At 36.0% G+C, this 19245-nt stretch overlaps 1 protein-coding gene across 2 annotated transcripts in view; it reads right to left on the bottom strand.

The window, feature by feature from the left end:
- RAD50 (RAD50 double strand break repair protein) overlaps positions 1-19245 on the bottom strand; it is a 91154-nt gene that overhangs the window by 13412 nt on the left and 58497 nt on the right. The window contains exons 20-22 of one of the 2 annotated variants that reach the window (XM_081034908.1): positions 13997-14124; positions 11798-12022; positions 2290-2410 (exon numbers count right to left, since the gene is read on the bottom strand). In XM_081034908.1, the coding sequence (XP_080891034.1) occupies positions 2350-2410; positions 11798-12022; positions 13997-14124 (414 nt within the window). In that variant the 3' untranslated portion in view covers positions 2290-2349. Of the gene's footprint in view, positions 1-2289; positions 2411-11797; positions 12023-13996; positions 14125-19245 lie in introns of those variants that run through there. The other variant, XM_081034907.1, reaches the window with a different exon arrangement.

Below are 19245 nucleotides of genomic sequence, written 5' to 3'. Positions count from 1 at the left end.
GAAATGGTATCATGAGTATCACATTCTGAGTTTCATGTTCCAAATTAATAAAGATTTTCATTATCTAGCAAAACTCAAAATCCCTGATTTGTCACACTTAAGTTGCACATTTAAAAGAAAAATGACTTTTTCAAGATAAAATCCTTAAGACTATTAAACTAAATTCTTAAAACCCTTAAAACTATTGAATTAATTTACTTTAGCCAGACTCCCCAAAAAATCAGCTTTTAAAATTCAGGCAATAGTTCAACCACAAGTGTAAGATAAATATTTGGTTAAAAAAACTGCAGTGAGTGTAAAAAGCCACTGCCTATCTTTTGGTTTTGAAATCAACCCGCTTGATGCTTCAGGGGCTGCTGATGTGAAACTGCACATCCATGGTGAGGATGAGAACGATGGCTGTGAGAAGTGGGCCCAGCCACGTCCTCCATGCACGTGCCACGAGCCAGGCTCTGAACAGACTCAATTTGGCTGCCTTGGATGCAAAACTGTAAAAGTTACATGTCTGTACTTCTCAGTCTCAGAAGAAGTGTGGCTTACTACGCAACAGTCCATGTTCGGAGAAGAATGACAGTGGAACACTGGGCATAGGGTAGAACAGTATATTTTGAGTGATATATTCTACAATCATTTAATTTTAATCGACGTTCTCTATTAAGGAGGCAAGGAGTTATACATTCTAAATGATGGATAATTTCCCCCTTCTCATCTAGTGTGTCTCTGACCACTGGCAATACTTACAATCAGTGATGTTTTTAGATGATTACTAATAACAGATGGCAATCTGCTTTTCTTGAAAATGCATTGCTAATTTCCTGTGTTACCTTGAATAGAAGGCTGAATGCAACAATTGCACTGACTGAATGCTTCATTCTAAGAGGTGAAACAACGAGGGAAATTTTGTACCTCACTTTATTCTAGGTGAGAAGGCAGAGTTAAGGCTCATAGTATAAACTTTAAGAAGGCCACCGTTGGCAGGCACAAGCCCACAAAGACTCAATTTGGGGGAAAACTTACCACTTCTTTTCTTCCGATTACCAGATAACAGAACTTAGTAAACAGCTTAGCTTTACCCCTTAAGTAAGCCTAATTGCTGGAAAGTACCCCTGTACTTCCCTGCCTCCGCAAGCTAACCCCTCACATATCCTCACTCTATTCAGTGTGATGCCTCTGTGATGGAGGCACTTTTCTCTACTGAAATGCCCTTCCTTCATTAGTTAAGGCCCAGGTCAAACACAGACTATGGTCTCCCCTACTGGGCTGGTAGCAGTTTGCAGGAGGGATGGCATGATATCTCTATCTTCCAGAGCCTGACAAGAGAGAACAGAACAGGGATTTATGAATGAACGGGTGCCTTACTGAAAGTGTTCCTCTTCTTCCTGCTGTCACTGGCCCTCGGGGTCTGTAAAGACATCTGGAGGGCTCCTAGGTGTAGTTTCCTATTCAGTTACTGCATATGAAACCCAGGTCGGCGGTCAATGTACTAAGTAAGTGGAAGAGCTACTTTGTAGCAGAATATGTGCAAGTAAAATTGAAAACAAAACCCATCTAACTTACCTAACTGGGCCCCTCATTCCCCTTTAGCCATGACCCCATTTTACTGCTCCCCTTTACAGAAGAACTTGTTGCAAGAATTATCTATATTCATTGACTCCATTTCTTACAACCCATCCTTTCCTCATCCAACTCCAAAGTCTGGTTCCAATCAGGCCACTGAGATTGTTCTGGAAGTGATTAACAATATCTATTTTGCCCAATTCAAGGGTTGGGTCACTTTTTTTTTTAATTTCAGTGAGTTTCTGATTTTTAAAAAAATTATTGAAAATTATAGTTGACATACAATATTATATTAGTTTTGGATATACAACATAGTGATAAGACATTTAGATACCATACAAAGTGATCATCTGAGAAGTCTAGTACCCATCTCGCAACAGTTATTACAGTATTATTGACTATATTGCCTATGCGGTACTTTACATCCCATGACTACTTTTATAATGGCAATTTGTACTTAATCCCCTCCACCTTTTCACCCATTCCCTCACCCACTTCTATTCGACGACCATCAGTTTTGTTCTCTGTACCTATGAGTTAGTTCTTGTTTTGTTTAATTCGTTTTTTAGATTCCACATGTACGAGGTGTAATAAAAAAATATGGTGAATGTTTAAAATTAAAAAAAAAATTATTGTAGTAAAAGACAGATTGCTATTAATCCCCCTCAAAATACTCCCCCTCTCTTTGAACACACTTATCCCATTGTTCTTACCACTTTCTGAAGCAGTTCTGGAAGTCTTCTTTCATGAGTGTCTTTAGTCGAGCTGTCACACCTTCTTCGATGTCCTGAATCATTTTGACTTTGGGGAAGGGCCAGAAGTCGAACGGTGCCAGATCCGGTGAATAAGGTGTCTGAGGACACATCATAATGTTTTTATTTGACAGAAATTGCCGTATACCAGAAGTGATGTGTGACACGGAGCATTGTCGTGATGGAAGATAATTTACAGCACACTTTAAAACACACCTTTTCTCAACTGTAGCTCATATCCGACTGACTGCACCGAACAAGTTGAAATTGTCACACACTGTTACTAAGGTTCGACGTGCCACTTCCCGTATTGAAGATCTTTGCCTTTCTGTTGGATGGGACTCAGCAGCAGCCTTCACCATAGTTTTTGATCACAACAGAAAGGCTCCGTGTCACACATCACTTCTGGTATGGCAATTTCTGTCCAATAAAAACATTATGGTGTGTCCTCCTTCACCTTATTCACCGGATCTAGTACCATGCAACTTCTGGCTCTTCCCCAAAGTCAAAATGATCACGAAAGGTAAACGTTTTGAATCGATTCAGGACATCGAGGCAGCCACAACAGCTCAACGAAAGATACTCACAAAAGAGCACTTCCAGAACTGCTTCAGAAAGAGGGATGATGGGATAAGTGTGTTCAAGGGGGAGTACTTTGAGGGGGATTAATGGCAATGTGTCTTTTACTGTAATACATTTTTAAACATTCGCTGTAGTTTTTGATCACATCTTGTAAGTGAAATCATATGGCATTTGTCTTTCTCTCTGACTTATTTCACTTAGCATAACACCCTCTAGATCCATCCGTGTTGTTGGAAATGGCAAGTTTTCATTTCTTTTTTTTATGGCTGGGTAATATTACGTTGTATATACCTATCACATCCTCTTTATCTATTCATCTACTGATGGACACCTAAATGGCTTCCATATCTTGCCTACTGTAAATAATGCTGCAATACACACAAGGGTGCATTTATTTTTCTGAATTAGTGTTTTTGATTTCTTCGGATAAATACCCAGTAATGGGATTGCTGAATCATATGGTAGTTCTACTTTTAATTTTTTAAGGAACCTGCATACTGTTTTCCATAGTGGCTGTACCAGTTTACAATCCCACCAATAATAGTGCACGAGGGTACCTTTTTCTCCACATCCTCACATCTATTACAACTTCTTTTTGGATAATAGCCATTCTTACAGGTGTGAGGTGGTTTTGATTTGTATTTCTCTAACGATGAGTGATATTGAACATCTTTTCATGGGTTTGTTGGCCATCTGTATGTCCACTTTGGAGAAATGTCTATTCAGGTCCTCTGCCCATTTTTAATTGGATTTTTTTGATGTTCAGTTGTATGAGTTCTTTATATATTTTGGACATTAACCCCTTTTTGGATAAATCATTTGTGAATACCTTCTCCCATTCAGTAGGTTATCTTTTTGTTTTGTTCATGGTTTCCTTTGCGGTACAAAAGTTTTTGTTTGATATAATTCCATTTATTTATTTTTTCTTTTGTTTCCCTTGCCCGAGGAGATACATCTAAAAAAATACTGCTAAGAGCAATGTGAAAGAGTTTACTACCTATGTTTTCTTTTAGGAGTTTGATGGTTTCAGGCCTCACATTTAAGTCTAATCCATTTTGAGTTTATTCTTGTATATGGTGCAAAAAGGTCATCTAGTTTCATTTTTTTGCATGTATCTGCCTAGTTTCCCCAGCACCGTTTATTGAATAGATTGTCTTTATCCCATTGTACATTCTTGCTTCCTTTGTCATAGATTAATGGACCATATAGGCATGGGTTTATTTCTGGGATCTCTATATTCTGTTCCATTGCTCTACGTGTCTGTTTCTATGCCAGTACCATGCTGTTTTGATTACTATAGCTCTGTAGTGTAGTTTGAAATCAGGTAGCCTCCAATTATGTTCTTCTTTCTCAAGATTGCTTTGGCTATTAAGGTTTGGGGGTTTTTTGTTGTTTTGTTTTTGTGGTTCCACAAAATTTTTAGGATTATTTGTTCTGGTTCTGTGAAAAATGCCAAAGGTATTTTGATAAATATTGCACTGAATCTGAAGATTGCTTCGGGTAATATGGACATTTTAACAATATTAATTCTTCCAATCTCTGAGCACAGTACATCCTTCCACTTAGTGGTGTCTTTTTCAATTTTTTTTCATTAATGTCAGATAGTTTTAAGAGTACAGATCTTTTTGATGCAACTGTAAATAGGATTGTTTTCTTAACTTCTCTTTCTTATAGTTCGTTATTAGTGTATAAAAACACAACCAATTTCTGAATATTAATTTTGTATACTGCAACTTTACTGAATTCTTTACTAGTTCAAATAGTCTTTTGATGGAATCTTTAGGGTTTTCTCTATATAGTACCTTATCCTCTGCAAATTGTGATAGTTTTACTTCTTCCTTTCCAATCTGGATGCCTTTTATTACTTTTTCTTGTCTGACTGCTGTAGCTAGGACTTTCAATACTATGTTGAATAAAAGTGGTGAAAGTGGACATCCTTGTATTGAAAAGCTTTCAGGTTTTCACCACTGATTATGATGTCAACTGTGGGTTTGCTATCTGGCCTTTATTATGTTGAAGTATGTTCCCTTTGTACCCACTTTGCTAAGAGTTCTTTTTTTAAAATCATAAATGGGTGCTGAATTTTGTCAAAAGCTTTTTCTGCATCTATTAATATATGATTTTTATCATTTAGTTTGTTTATGTGGTGTATCACGTTAATTGATTTGTGTATAATGAACAACTTTACATACCTGGAGTAAATCCCACTTGATCATGGTGTATGAGCTTTTTAATGTATTGAATTCAGTTTACTAATATTTTGTTGAGAATTTCTGCATTTATGTTCATCAGGAATATTGGCCTGTAATTTTCTATTTTAGTTTCTTTTGCTGGCTTTGTTATCAGGATAATGCTAGCATCGAAAAATGAGTTTGGGAGCTATCCCTCCTCTTCAAATTTTGGAATAGTTTGAGAAGTGGAGGTATTAATGCTTCTTTGAATGTTTGATAGAATTCACCTGTGAAGCCATCTGGTCTAAGACTTGTTTGTTGGGAGTTTTTTGATTAATGATTCAATTTTGTTACTAGTAATTGATTGTTCAGAATTTCTATTTCTTCCTGATTCAGTCTTGGAAGATTTTGTTTCTAGGAATTTATCCATTTCTTCTATGTTGTCCAATTTGCTGGCATAAAATTGTTTGCAGTATTCCTTTATAATACTTTGTATTTCTGTGGTGTCGGTTGTCACTTTTCTACTTTCATTTCTGATTTTATTTATTTTGGCTCTGTTTTCCTTCATGAGTCTGGCTAAAGGTTTATGAATTTTCTTTACCTTTTTAAAGAATCAACTCTTAGTTCCATTGATTTTTTTCTATTGTTTTTAAATTTTCTATTTCGTTCATTTCTGCTCTGATCTTTTACTATTTCATTCCTTCTACTCACTTTGGGCTTTATTTGTTCTTTTCCTAGTTCTTTTAGGAATAAGGTTAAGATTGTTTGAAAATTTTTTTGTTCCCTAAGGAGTAGGCTTGTATTGCTATAAATTCCCCCTTTTATAGCAATACAAGCCTACTCCTTAGGGAACAAAAAAATTTTCAAACAATCTTAACCTTATTCCTGGCATGTTGTTTACTCCATGTTTGTGTTTTTCCCCAGTTTTCTTCTTGTAATTGATTTCTAGTTTCATACTATTATGATGGGAGAAATTGCCTGATATAATTTCAATCTTCTTAAATTTACTGAGACTTGTTTTACAGACTAACATGTTGTTCTCTAAAGGAAACTATTTTGTGTGCACTTGAAGAAAATGTGCATTGTTTTGGGTGGGATGTTCTGTAAATGTCTATTAACTTCACCTGCTCTAATGTGTCACTTATGGCCACCGTTTCCTTATTGATTTTCAGTCTGGACAATCTATCTATTGATGTAAGTGGGGTGTTAAAGTCCCTTACCATTATTGTATTACTACTGATCTCTCCCTTTATGTCTGTTAATATTTGTTTTATGTATTTAGGTGATACTATGTTGTGTGAATAGATGTTCACAAGAGTTATATCCTTTTATTGGATTTATCCCTTTATCATTATGTAATTCCCTTCTTTGTCTCTTGTTACAGTTTTTGTTTTAAAGTCTATTTTGTCTGACGTAGTACTGCTACCCCATCTTTTTTCCATTTCCATTAAATATCTTTATCTATTACTCCACTTTCATCCTGTATGCATCTTTTGATCTTCAGCAAGTTTCTTGTAGGCAGCATATGCGTTGGTCTTTTTCTTTTTCTTTTTAATCCATTCAGCCACTCTATGCCTTTTGATTGAAGCATTTAGTCCATTTATATTTAAAGTAATTATTGATAGGTATATAGTTATTGCCATTTTATTGTTTTCTGGTTATTTTTGTGGTTCTTCTGTTCCTTTCTTCTTCTCTCTCTCCTCTTGTACATTGATGACTTTCTATAGTGGTTTGTATTCCTCTTTTTATTGTGCACCCAATATATATTATAGATTTTTTGTTTTTTGGTTACCATGAGATTCATATACAAATTTTATTTATAACAGTCTACTTTAAGTTGATGGTCACTTATAAAAGTTCAAATGCATTCTAAAATCACATTACACTTTTTACTCAACCCCTCAAATTTGTTTTTGTCATATTTTACATCTTTTGTATATATTTTACATACTTTTGTGTATGTATCCCTTAATTTATTATTGTATTTACACATGATATTATTACTTTTGTCTTTTAACCTTCATATTATTAGGGTGGTACAAAAGTAATTGCAGTTTTTTTTTTTTATTGGGGAAGGGGAACAGGACTTTATTGGGGAACAGTGTGTACTTCCAGGCCTTTTTTCTAAGTCAAGTTGTTGTGCTTTCAATCTTAGTTGTGGAGGGTGCCGTTCAGCTTCAAGTTGTGCTTTCAATCTTAGTTGTGGAGGGTGCCATTCAGCTTCAAGTTGTTGTCCTTTCAGTCTTAGTTGTGGAGGGCGCAGCTTAGCTCCAGGTCCAGTTGCCGTTTTCTAGTTGCAGGGGGCACAGCCCACCATCCCTTGCAGAAATCGAACCAGCAACCTTGTGGTTGAGAGGATGCGCTCCAACCAACTGAGCCATCCAGGAGCTCAGCGGCAACTCAGCTCAAGGTGCCGTGTTCAATCATAGTTGCAGGGGGCGGAGCCCACCATCCCTTGCGGGAGTTGAGAAATTGAACCAGAAACCTTGTGGTTGAGAGCCCACTGGCCCATGTGGGAATAGAACCGGCAGCCTTCGGAGTTAGGAGCGTGGAGCTCTAACCGCCTGAGCCACCGTGCCAGCCCAGTAATTGCAGTTTAAAAGGTTAAAAATAATTGCAAAAACCTAAATTACTTTTGTACAACATAATAGCTTTGTAATTCATTGACCCACTACTTTTAGTTAAGTATTTGCCTTTATCAGTGAGATTTTTTTTTCTTTCCTATATTTTATTTTCAGTTTTGGCCTTTTCTTTTCCACTTCAAGAAAGTCCTTTAACATGTCTTGTGATGCTAGTTTAATGGTAATCGACTCCTTTAGTTTTTGCTTGTTTGAGAAACTTTTTATCTTTCCTTTAATTATGAGTAATAATTTTGCTGGGGAGTATTACTGGTCGTAGGTTCCCCCCCTTTCATCATGTAGATTATATCTATCATGCCATTCCCTTCTGGCCTACAAAATTACTGTTGAAAATCAGCTGCTGGTCTTACGGGGGCTCCCTTGTACATAACTGCTCTTCTCTTGTTACTTTTAAGAGTCTCTGTTTATCGCTAACTTTGGGCATTTTAATTATGATGTATCTTGGAGTGGGCCTCTTTGGCTTCATCTTGTTTGGGACTCTCTATACTTCCTGAGCTTGTATGTCTATTTCCTTCACCAGGTCAGGAAAGTTTTCAGTCGTTATTTCTTCAAATAGGTTTTCTATCCCTTTCTCTCTCTTCTTCTTCTTCTTGGAACCCTACGATGAGAATGTTGATACACTTGATGTTGTCCCAGAGGTCCGTTAAACTATCCTCATTAAATTTTTTCTTTTTGCTGTTCCAATTGGGTGATTTACATTACCTTGTCTTCCAGATCACTGATTTGTTTTTTTTCATCATCTAACCTGCTGGTTACTTCCTCTAGTGTATTTTTCATTTTAGTTATGGTATTTTTTAGTTCTGATTGGTTCTTTTTAATATTTTCTGCCTCTTCGTTGAAGTTTTCACTGAGTTCATCTATTCTTCTCTTGCGTTTGAGAATCTTTATAACCATTGTTTTGAACTCTTTATTTGGTAGATTGCTTGTCTGTTTCATTTAGTTATTTTTCTGGAGTTTTGTCCTATTCTTTCATTTGGAATATATTTCTCTATTTTCTTATTTTGGCTGTTTCTCTGTGTGTTTCTATGTATTAGGTAGATCTGCTACGTCTCCCAGTCTTGAAAGACTTATGTAGGCGTCCTGTTTGGCCCAGTGGCACAGTCTCCCCTCGTCACCATAACCAGATGCTCCACGGGTGTCCTGTGTGGGTTGTGTGTGCCCTCCTGTTGTAGTGGGCTGTGACTGCTGCGGCATGTCGGTGGGTGGGCTTGTTCCTTAGGCCTCCTGGCTGTGAGGACTGGCTGACTATAGTGGAAGAGCTGTTGTGCGGGGGCTGGTCCCATGGAGCAGAAATCCCTCCAGCAGGACTCTGATGCCAGGTGAGGTTGCCCATTGGGTGTGTCACTTGTGGAGCTGCTTGGGTGGGGCTCTGGTGCAGTTGTGGCTGGCCACCAGGTATGTCAGGTCTGGAGCCTCTTGGGAAGGGCTGTGGTGTGGGTTGCAGCCAGCTGCTGCCACTTGTACCAGGTTTGGGGCCACTTGGTAGGAACTATGATAATGTGAACTGCGGCTGATCCCACTTGTGCTGGGTTTGGAGGCGCTTGGGAGAGACTATAATTGAGCCAAGGACAGCTGCCACTTGTGCCAGGTGTAGAACTGTTGGGTGGGAGCTATGATGTAAGCTGAGACTAGCCGCTGTTGTGTTGAGTGTGAGGGTGTTTGGGAGAGACTACAGTGCAAGCCGAGGCCAGTCACCACTTGTGTGGAACGTGGGGGTGTTTAGGGGAAACTATGGTGTGGGCTGAGGCTGGCTAGTGATTGTTGGAGCGTCTGGAGTTGCTGGAAGAGGCTCTGGCCAGGTGAGCAAGTTGGCTGGGATAAGCAAACAGTGTTAGCCAGGTTAGTGGAGGGTGACAGATTTTGTGCCCACCTATGTGAGGCCTGCTACAGGAGAAGAGCTCAACAAAGGAACAATGACATCTGCCAATGCTTCCGTCCCGAGAGAATTCCAACTGATGCCTGGCCTTCCAGCCTCATCCTAAAGTTAGTCAATTTAATTCCTCTCCGTATGACCCAGGCACTTCTTGAACTGCTGCCTCTGTGATAGAGCTCTGCGAGTTTTTGTGCAAACCCTTTAAGAACAGCATTTCAATCTCCCACTGCCCTTCAACTCTCCCAGATATCCCTGCTGGTGTACAAAGCCAGATGTTATGGAGACTCCTCTTCCAGCACCAGTGCCCCAGGATGTGGAGCCTGGTGTGGGGCTGAGACCTCTTGCTCCTCAGGGGGAACCTCTGAAGTTGAGCTATGTTTATTAATCTCCACACTGTGGGTGTGGGAGTGCATCTCTGCCCGTCTTACCTATCTAACAAGTTCCAAGGTGACACTGATAATGCTGCTCCAGAGCTATTCTGAGAGTCAATGCATCTGATTTTAAAATATGCATGTTAAAAATTTAAAGGTAAACACCTAAATAACTAAGGTAGAATATATTATTTACAACCCAAAGGGAAAAAAGAGGAATAAAGAAAAATAATTCAACCCCACAAAAGGCAAGAGAATAGGAAACAAGACAGAAATTAACACAACTCTGTTAAGTAATCATCACAATGAACTGAAATTACTAAATTCACTAGTTAAAAGACCAAGATGGTCAGACCGAATAAAAAGCAAAATTCAGTTATATGCTGAATATATTATAAAGTTGTAGTAATTAAAACAGTCTCAGCAATGGCACAGAAATATACAAAATTACCAGTGAAATAGAATGGAACACCCAGAACTGATATATGAAATTCTGATATATGACATACGTGACACTGCAGATCATTAAGAAAAGGATACTCATAAACAGAGCCAGGGTGATTGATTATCCATAAGGGAAAAATGAAATTGGATTTCTACCTCACATTGTACATAAAATTCAACTTAAGATTAAATACTTAAATGTGAAAAGCAAAACTAAAACATTTTGAAGAAACCATAGTAGTAGGGAAGGATTCCATAAAGACATAAAAAAAAGCTAACCGGGAAAGACTGGTAAATTCAACTACCTTAAAACCAAATCTGTTCATTAAAAGACACTATAAGAAAGTGAAAGGATAAACACAAAAAGTTTGAGAAAATATTTGTAATACATATAACTGAAAAAGAATTAAATGTATTAGAGGTAAAGAATGCCAGCAAATCAATAAGATGACCAATGATACATTAAAAATGGGTAAAAGACACAAATATTTCAAAGAGGAAACAAAATGATCAAACATGACAATATGTTCAATGATATTAGACATCAAGAACTGCAAATGAAGACCACAATGATTTACTATTTTAAACCTCTTAGATTAACAAAAATTAAGACAAAAATCAATGTCAGAGGATGTGTTAAAAAATCCTAGTTTGCTAGTGGTGAAAACTAGTAAAATTACTTTGGCAAAAAAATTAACATTATTTTGTAAAATTGAGCATATCCTGCAACCCTTAAAGTTTACTCCCACATATATTCTATGGAATCTCTTACACCTTTGCTCCAGCAGACATGACAAGAATGTTCCTAGCAGCAAGGGTAAAGACCCAGAAACAACTGACTGTCCATCTACAGGAGAATGGATACATAGTGGTATATTCCCACAATAGAATTCTGTACGTCAGAGAAGATGAAAGAACTACAGCTACAAGCAACATGAACATATAAAAACAAAATTTAAAAAAGCAAATCCTAGAAGAGTACACAGAATACGACATTTTTAAAAAGCTCGAAAAAACAACATACATATGATAAAATTATTTTTTTTTAAAAGCATAGAAAGCAAAAATCTGTGCCAGTGGTTACAGGGAGTGGGAATGTCAGAAGGTAGAGATAAGGAGGAGCATTTAAGTGGATGCCAGTTAGTGATAATGGTAGAGTTCTTGGGTTGGGTGTGTGTGGGGGGGTGGTATCATGAACACGCCTTAGTATTAACATGCATTATAACTTATAATATGCATTATAACTTCATAATTTCAGCATGTACGTGTATCCCATACATATATATAGTTTTTCATTCTTTGGTATGAATGAAATATAATTAAAAAGTAAGAAAGGAAGAAAATATGACTAAAATATACTAGATGATATTCACTGCAATGGGAATCAAATCCCCAGCCCAATACTTACTGGTCAAGGGTCTTATAATAAATGTCCAGATCCTTATTCACAAGCTCTGTTGTTCTCATAACAATCATCATTTCTCTATACTTTTCCTCAGCATCTCGAAATTGAGGTTCTCGAAGCTCTTTCTTAAAACGAATAATTTCTTCCTCATAACCTGTCTGTCGCCCTATTGCCAAACTGTGATTTCTTTTTATGTTTTCTATTTTTGATTCCAATTCCTGATGTTCACTATAAAAAGGAAAAATGACAAATGAGGACTATTTTTAGGTTTTAGCAGCCTGAAGTGGAAAAGCCAGATCTCATTAGAGAGATAAATATCATTTATCATTCTCTTTATCAGCATGTAACAGAACCTCTCCTTGCTTTTTAAGGCTTCAGTATGAAAGAAAATTTTCTTCCTTCCAAATCCCTGAAACATCCAGTTTTCTAAACAACTGATTTTTGTGTGCTGAATAAAGAACTCTCATAACATGTGAGCAGTGAGAAAGTTCCTGACTTTTAGACACTGACTAACCTAAGTAAAGCACTGTTGGTGATTAATATTACAAATTCACAAACTTCTCAATGTGAACTGAGAAAATACAAATACCAATACTGAGAAGTTATTGAATAATAGTTGTCATAATTTTTTCACAATGTCAAAACAAATATAATTTTATCTTAATTAAACTAATTTCTACAGTAATAATAATTAAAAGTTTGTACTCCTTTAGGAAAACAAGTTCTCTCTCACACAAGTATACAAAAAAGACGTAACCCTAACTCAAAATAGTAAAATATCCAAACTTTTCTGATAACTTAGTAGATAACACAGATTTTAATGTATCCTTTAAAAATCTTCATTCACTTAACAATTATCCTTTCACATGCCAACCACTGTTCTCAAGTTTATGAACATCCTTATAGAATTGGCTTGATTATCTGTTTTGTTGACATTTTTGTTGTGTCCTGGTTGAAGAAAGGTTTGGAAAAGAGCAGTTGTACTTAGTAGTTTCAATGGATGCAAAAAGCATTGTTATGTACCAATCACAGAAGGAATTATAAAAATATCTGGTTTTGTTTTTGGTACCAAACAATAAATTGTTTCACTTAAAAGTTTCTTCTAAAAGCTTTACTTTTTCCAACTTTCCACTGAGAGCACTAACATTACAGCGTTAATGAGATGAGGGTTGGGAGTTGGGATATCTGGGTCACATTCCTGGCTTTCCTCATCATTTCCTGTGATACTTTCTGGGTCTCAGTGTCCTAAAGCATAAAAAAATGAAGAAGCTGAAGAGCGCTTCCAGTTATGAAGTCTAATTTCCTCGTTATATGAAAGAGATTTTAAATAGCCAAACCAAGAGTTTTTACAATAACAGGATAAACTAAGAGTTTTTACAATAACAGGATTAACCATTTGTTAGGTTTTATAAATTAAAATTACAATTTATTATATCCTTTAGAAAAACTTAAGCATTCTTTGATTCAGATTTTGGTGTAAAGTCAAGAAGACAAACGAAAAATCTACAAGGAATGGCTGAGTGAATGAGAGACCTATATTTAACCAGCTGAGGTGGTTCAAAAGTATTTGGCGAGCACAATTTTTTATAACAGTCTAGTGCTTTAGCATCAGTCGGGTTCTTGCAGAATTCTTAAGGCAACTCTAAGGCAGAGAAGGCAAGAATAAAATCTTTTCTGCTGCACTAGGAAGGTAGCAACTACCAATAAGACCAGATGAAAGAAGAATCACATGAATCTTAAAAAAACAACAAACAAAAAAAACAACCCCACCCTGCCCTAGTTGGCACATAATCACAACTGGGACCACATAAAAGGGTCTCCAACAGCAAATCACTTTGGCAATAACTCCATTAGCAATATTACAGATTGCACAAGCTCGGACACAGGCAGGATCCACAGGGCCATATATTCTTTTTGCTCAATACCATTATCTTGTGAGGCAGGCTAGCAGAAATCTGTAGATGTGGCATTTTTAATCCTGCCCATCTTTGCAGTATCACTATAAATTCTATATCACTTCTTCATTAATTTAATTTGTAAGGCCATGAAATAAATTTGCATAAAAATACTGTCCACCTTCCTGTAAGTCTCAAGGGACACTTAGGCTAAAGGCTTAATCCTTTTTTAAAAACATGTATTGAATATTCTTCACAATTCAATAATAAAAGCCTTTATGAAACAAAATACTTTTTAAAAACATACTTTTTCATTTGTAAAACTTGCATTTGACCCATTTCCTTCAAATGTTGTTTTCTTTCTTCTTCAACTTCTTTTAGTTCTTCATTTCTTTTTCTTAATGTAAGGTTATCCTGCAGCCACCTTTCTTGTATCTAAATGTAAGTATTAAACCAGTTAACAAAAATAATCAAGTAACCAACAGGTGATTCATAACAGGCAACTGCTGACAGGTACTGATAATTCTGCCTTACTCAGAATCACGTTAAAACTCAAAAGAGAGAGAATAAGCCAGCGTGAAGGAATCTTCAGGCCTGGACTAATCTGGAAGGCGCATATATACACAAAACAGAAATTTAAATAATGAAATAAAAAATATTAACTAGATGTTTAAATATTTTATACCTATATCCCACTGGATCATCTTGCATAGGAACCCTATAATGGAGCCTACTGATCTAAAAGATCACAAGAGACCAATATTACTATCAAAGTTTCCGCCTAATTTTTTTGCCTACTTCTGTTTCCTAATGTGTGCCAATACTTAGATACTGTTTTAAGTATGTGAGATAAGGTCTTTACATCCAAGCTGACAAATAATAATCATACAAGGCAATAAAAAGTGCCACAAAATAGTATATACCTATGTACTTGATGACACTTTTCTGGCCATTGAATTTAAAATTTTAGAAGTTGGCTGTTTTTATTGAGTAGTTTTGTCCTTAAAAACAGACCTAATCACTTAGCAGCAGCAGCAACACAAACACAACTATTTCAGTAGTTTGCTGCTGATTATAATAGACTATGTTGTCAAGAAACAAACATTAGTAAAAAATTTGTAAGTTGACTCTGAAATTTGGAGAAAAATCAATGTTGGGTTGGTCCATAAAAGCAGCCTGATTATAGAAAACTCATCACAAGTTCAAAGTCAGGACTTCTCAAAGATGGAGCTAGGAGTAACTCTTGTCCAGGAGGTAAACTCAGTCATGTGGGAAGTGGAGGGAGAGGCAGATCTTTGGCAATATCTTGTTGTCAACAGTAATGCCAGAGTCACCAGGGAAATAGGGTTTGGGAGGTGGGAGAGAAGAATGGAAGCCAAGACATGTGCTTGGTGTTCATATCCAACCCTGCCCATCTATGAATCACTATTTTGAGGTTGTTTTGTTATTAACTGGCATTTAAGGACACCTTCAGTTTTACTGGAAATAATAACATAAACATAGACATATCTATTAAAGGCATCATTATAAGCAGTTAAAGGGGGTTAAATAATACCGTTTTCCCCCGAAAATAAGACCTAACCGGACAATCAGTTCTAATGTGTCTTTTGGAGCAAAAATATAAGACCCAGTTATTGTATATTATATATAGTATATTAGAAAGACCCGGTCTTATAGTAAAATAAGACCAGATCTTACATTAATTTTTGCTCCAAAAGACATATTACAGCTGATTGTCCGGCTAGGTCTTATTTTCAGGGAAACACGCTATGGTTGTAAATATCCTTTTGTTGCCAAAGCAACCTGATGTACCATGTCAGATGCTGTAACTAAAATTCTTCCATGAGGGACTATCCTTGTACTTTTTCTTTATTAGGAAGAAGAGAATGTGCTATTGCTTGCTTTTATCTATTATGTAACACTGGAATTTGCTTTCATGATTGCAAGAAATAACTCCTTTCATAAATTATTTTTCAATTACAGTTGACATACAATATTATATTACCGTACTTTCAGGTGTACAACATAGTGAATAGACATTTCTGTGCTTACGAAGTGATCACTCTGATAAGTCTAGGACCCATCAGATACCATACAGAGTTAAAACAATATTATTGTCTATATTCCCTATGCTGTACTGTACATCCTGTGACTTATTTTCTAAGTGCCAATTTAATCCTTTCACCTTTTCCACCCATCTCTCCAACCTCCCTCCGATCTGGCAACCATCAATTTATTCTCCATATTTATGAGTTCTGTTTTGTTTGTTCATTTATTTTGCTTTTAGGATTCCACATGAGTCATATGGTCTTTGTCTTTGTCTGCTATATTTCACCTAGTATAATACCCTCTAGGTCCATCCATGATGTCACAAATGGCAAGATTTCATTCTATGTTATGGCCAAGTAATATTCCATTGGTATATGTACCACATCTTCTTTATCCATTTTTTAATTGATGGACATTTAGGTTGATTCCATATCTCGATTATTGTAAATAATGCTGCAATGAATATAGGGGTGCATGTATCTTTTAGATTTCTTTGGATAAATATCCAAAGTGGAATTGCTAGATCTTATAATAGTTCTATTTTTTATTTTTTCAGGACCCTCCATACTGTTTTCCATAGTGGCTGTACCAATTTGCAATCCCACCAACATTGCATGAGGGTTCCCTTTTCTCCACATCCTCACCAACACTTGTTGTTTGTTAATTTATTGATAATAGCCATTCTGACAAGTGTGAGGTGATATCTCATTGTAGTTTTAATTTGCATTTCCCAGATGATTAATGATGTTGAGCATCTTTTCATATGTTTATTGGTGATCTGTATGTCTGCTTTGCAGAAACGTCTCTTCAGTTCCTCTATTTTTAACTGAATTGTTTATTTGGTAATAAGTTGTATGAGTTCATTATATTTCTTGGACATTAACCCTTTATTGGATGTTATCATTGGCAAATATCTTCTCCCATTCAGTAAGCTGTCTTTTCGTTTTGTTCATGGTTTCCTTTGTTGTGCAAAAACCTTTTTAGTATAATGTAATCCCTCTTGCTAAATTTTGCTTTTGTTTCCTTTGCCAGAGGAGATATATCCAAAAAAATATTGCGAAGAGTGATAGCAAAGAGTTTATTGCCTATGTTTTCTGGTTTTGAAACTTATACATATAAGTCTTTAATCCATTTTGAGTTTATTCTCACATATGGTGTGAGAAAGTGGTCTAGTTACAAGTTTTTTGGGGTTTTGTTTTGCATGTTATCTGTCCAGTTTTCCCAACACCATTTACTGAATAGATTGCCTTACCTCATTGTATATTCTTGCTTTCTTTGTCATAGATTAATTGACAGGACAGCCATGGGTTTATTCTGTTCCATTGATCTATGTGTCTGTTTTTATGCCAGTACCATGCTGTTTTGATTATTATACCCTTGTAGTACAGTTTGCTATCAGGCAGCATGATACCTCCAACTTCTTTCTCCAAATTGCTTTGGCTATTTGGGGTCTTTTATGGTTTCATACAAATTTTAGGATAATTTGTTCTAGTTCTGTGAAAGATGCCATTGGTATTTTGACAGGGATTGCATTGAATCTGTAGATTCCTATGGGTAATATGGACCTTTAAACAATATTAATTCCTCCAACATGAGTGTGATATATGCTTCCATTTATTTGTATCATCTTCAGTGTCTTACAGTTTTCAGAGTACAGGTCTTTTACCTCTTTGGTTAAATTTATTCCTGGTTTTTTTAAACACAATTATAAATGGGATTTTCTTTCTGATAGTTCACTATTGGTATATAAAAATAAAAGTGGTTATTGAATATTAATTTTGTATCCTGCCACATTTATCAATAGTTTTTTGGTGGAATCTTTAGGGTTCTCTACAAAGTATCATTTCATCTGCAAATAATGACAGTTTTACTTCTTGCTTTCCAATTTGGATGCCTTTTATTTATTTTTCTTGTATGAATGCTGTGGCTAGGACTTCCTATGTTATATTGAATAAGAGTGGTGAGAGTGGACATCCTTGTCTTGTTCCTGATCTTAAAGAAAAAGCTTTCAGTTTTTCTCAGTTGAGTATGATGGTAGCTGTGGGTGTGTCATATATGGCCTTTATATTGAGATATGTTCCGTCTATCCCCTTTGCTGAGTTTTTAATCATAAATGGATGTTGGATTTTTGTCAAATGCTTTTTCTGCGTCTCTTGATATCGTCACGATTTTTAACCTTCATTTTCTTTATGTGGTGTATTGTGTTGATTTGCGGATATTGAACCAGCCTTGCAACCCAGGAATAAATCCCACTTAATCATGGTGTATGATGTTTTTAATGTGTTGCTGAATTTGGTTTGCTAATATTTGTTGAGGGTTTTTGTATCTATGTTTATCAGGGATATTGGCCTATAAGTTTTTTTGTCGTGTCCTTGTCTGGTTCTGTTATCGGTAATGCTGACCTCATAAAATGAGTTTGGGAGCCTTCCCTCCTCTTCAATTTTTTGGAATAGTTTGAGAAAGATAGGATTAATTCTTCTTTAAAAATTTGGTACAATTCACCTATTCAGTTCAGGACTTTTGATTGTTGGGAGTATTTAGATTACTGATTCAATTTCCTTAGTAGTATTCAATCTGTTCAGTTTCTTTCTTCCTGATTTAGCCATGGAAAATTGTACGTATCCAGCAATTTATCTATTTCTTCCAGGTTGTCCAATTTGTTGGTATATAATCGTTCATAGTATTCGTTATAATCCTTTATATTTCTGTGGTGTTGGTTGTCACTTCTGATTTATTCACCTTTTTCTGGTGAGTCTGGCTAAAGATTTATCACATTCTTTTTTTATATCTTGTTAAAGAACCAGCTATTGTTGATCTTTTCCATTGTTCAAGACTCTATTTCATTTATTTTCACTCAGATCTTTATTATTTCCTCCCTTGCACTCTGTTTAGGCTTTGTTCTTTTTCTATTTCCATTAGGTGTTGGTTAAATTGTTTATTGGACATTTATCCTATATCTTGAGGAAGGCCTGTATTACTATAAATTTCCCACTTAGAACTTCTTTGGTTATGTCTCATAGATTTGGGGTCATTGTGTTTTCATTTTCATTTCTCTCAAGGTATCTTTTGATTTCTTCCTTGATATCATTGTTAACCCATTCATTGTTTAAAGCATGTTATTTAGCCTCCATGTGTTTGTGTGTTTTTATTTTATTCTTCTAATTGATTACTGGTTTTGTCTTACTGGGATCAAAGAAACATGCTTCATATGATTGCAAACTTCTTATTGAGACTTGTTTTGTGGGCTAATGTGGTCTATCCTGGAAAATGTTTCATGTGTACTTGAAAAGAACGTATATTCTGCTCCTTGTGGGTAACATGTTCTAAAAATATCAATTAAATCCATCTAGTCTAATGTGTCATTTAAGGCTACTGTTTCCTTGTTGATTTTCTGTCTGGATGATCTATCCATTGATGTCAATGGGCTGTTAAAGTCCCCTACTATTTCTATGGATCGCTCCCTTTAAGTCTGTCAATATTTGCTTTATATATTAAGGTGCTGCTATG

Source organism: Rhinolophus hipposideros, assembly GCF_964194185.1.
Source record: "Rhinolophus hipposideros genome assembly, chromosome: 23".
Taxonomy (NCBI): domain Eukaryota; kingdom Metazoa; phylum Chordata; class Mammalia; order Chiroptera; family Rhinolophidae; genus Rhinolophus; species Rhinolophus hipposideros.
Note: the sequence above shows the minus strand (reverse complement) of the source record. Positions and strands in the feature narration are given on the sequence as shown.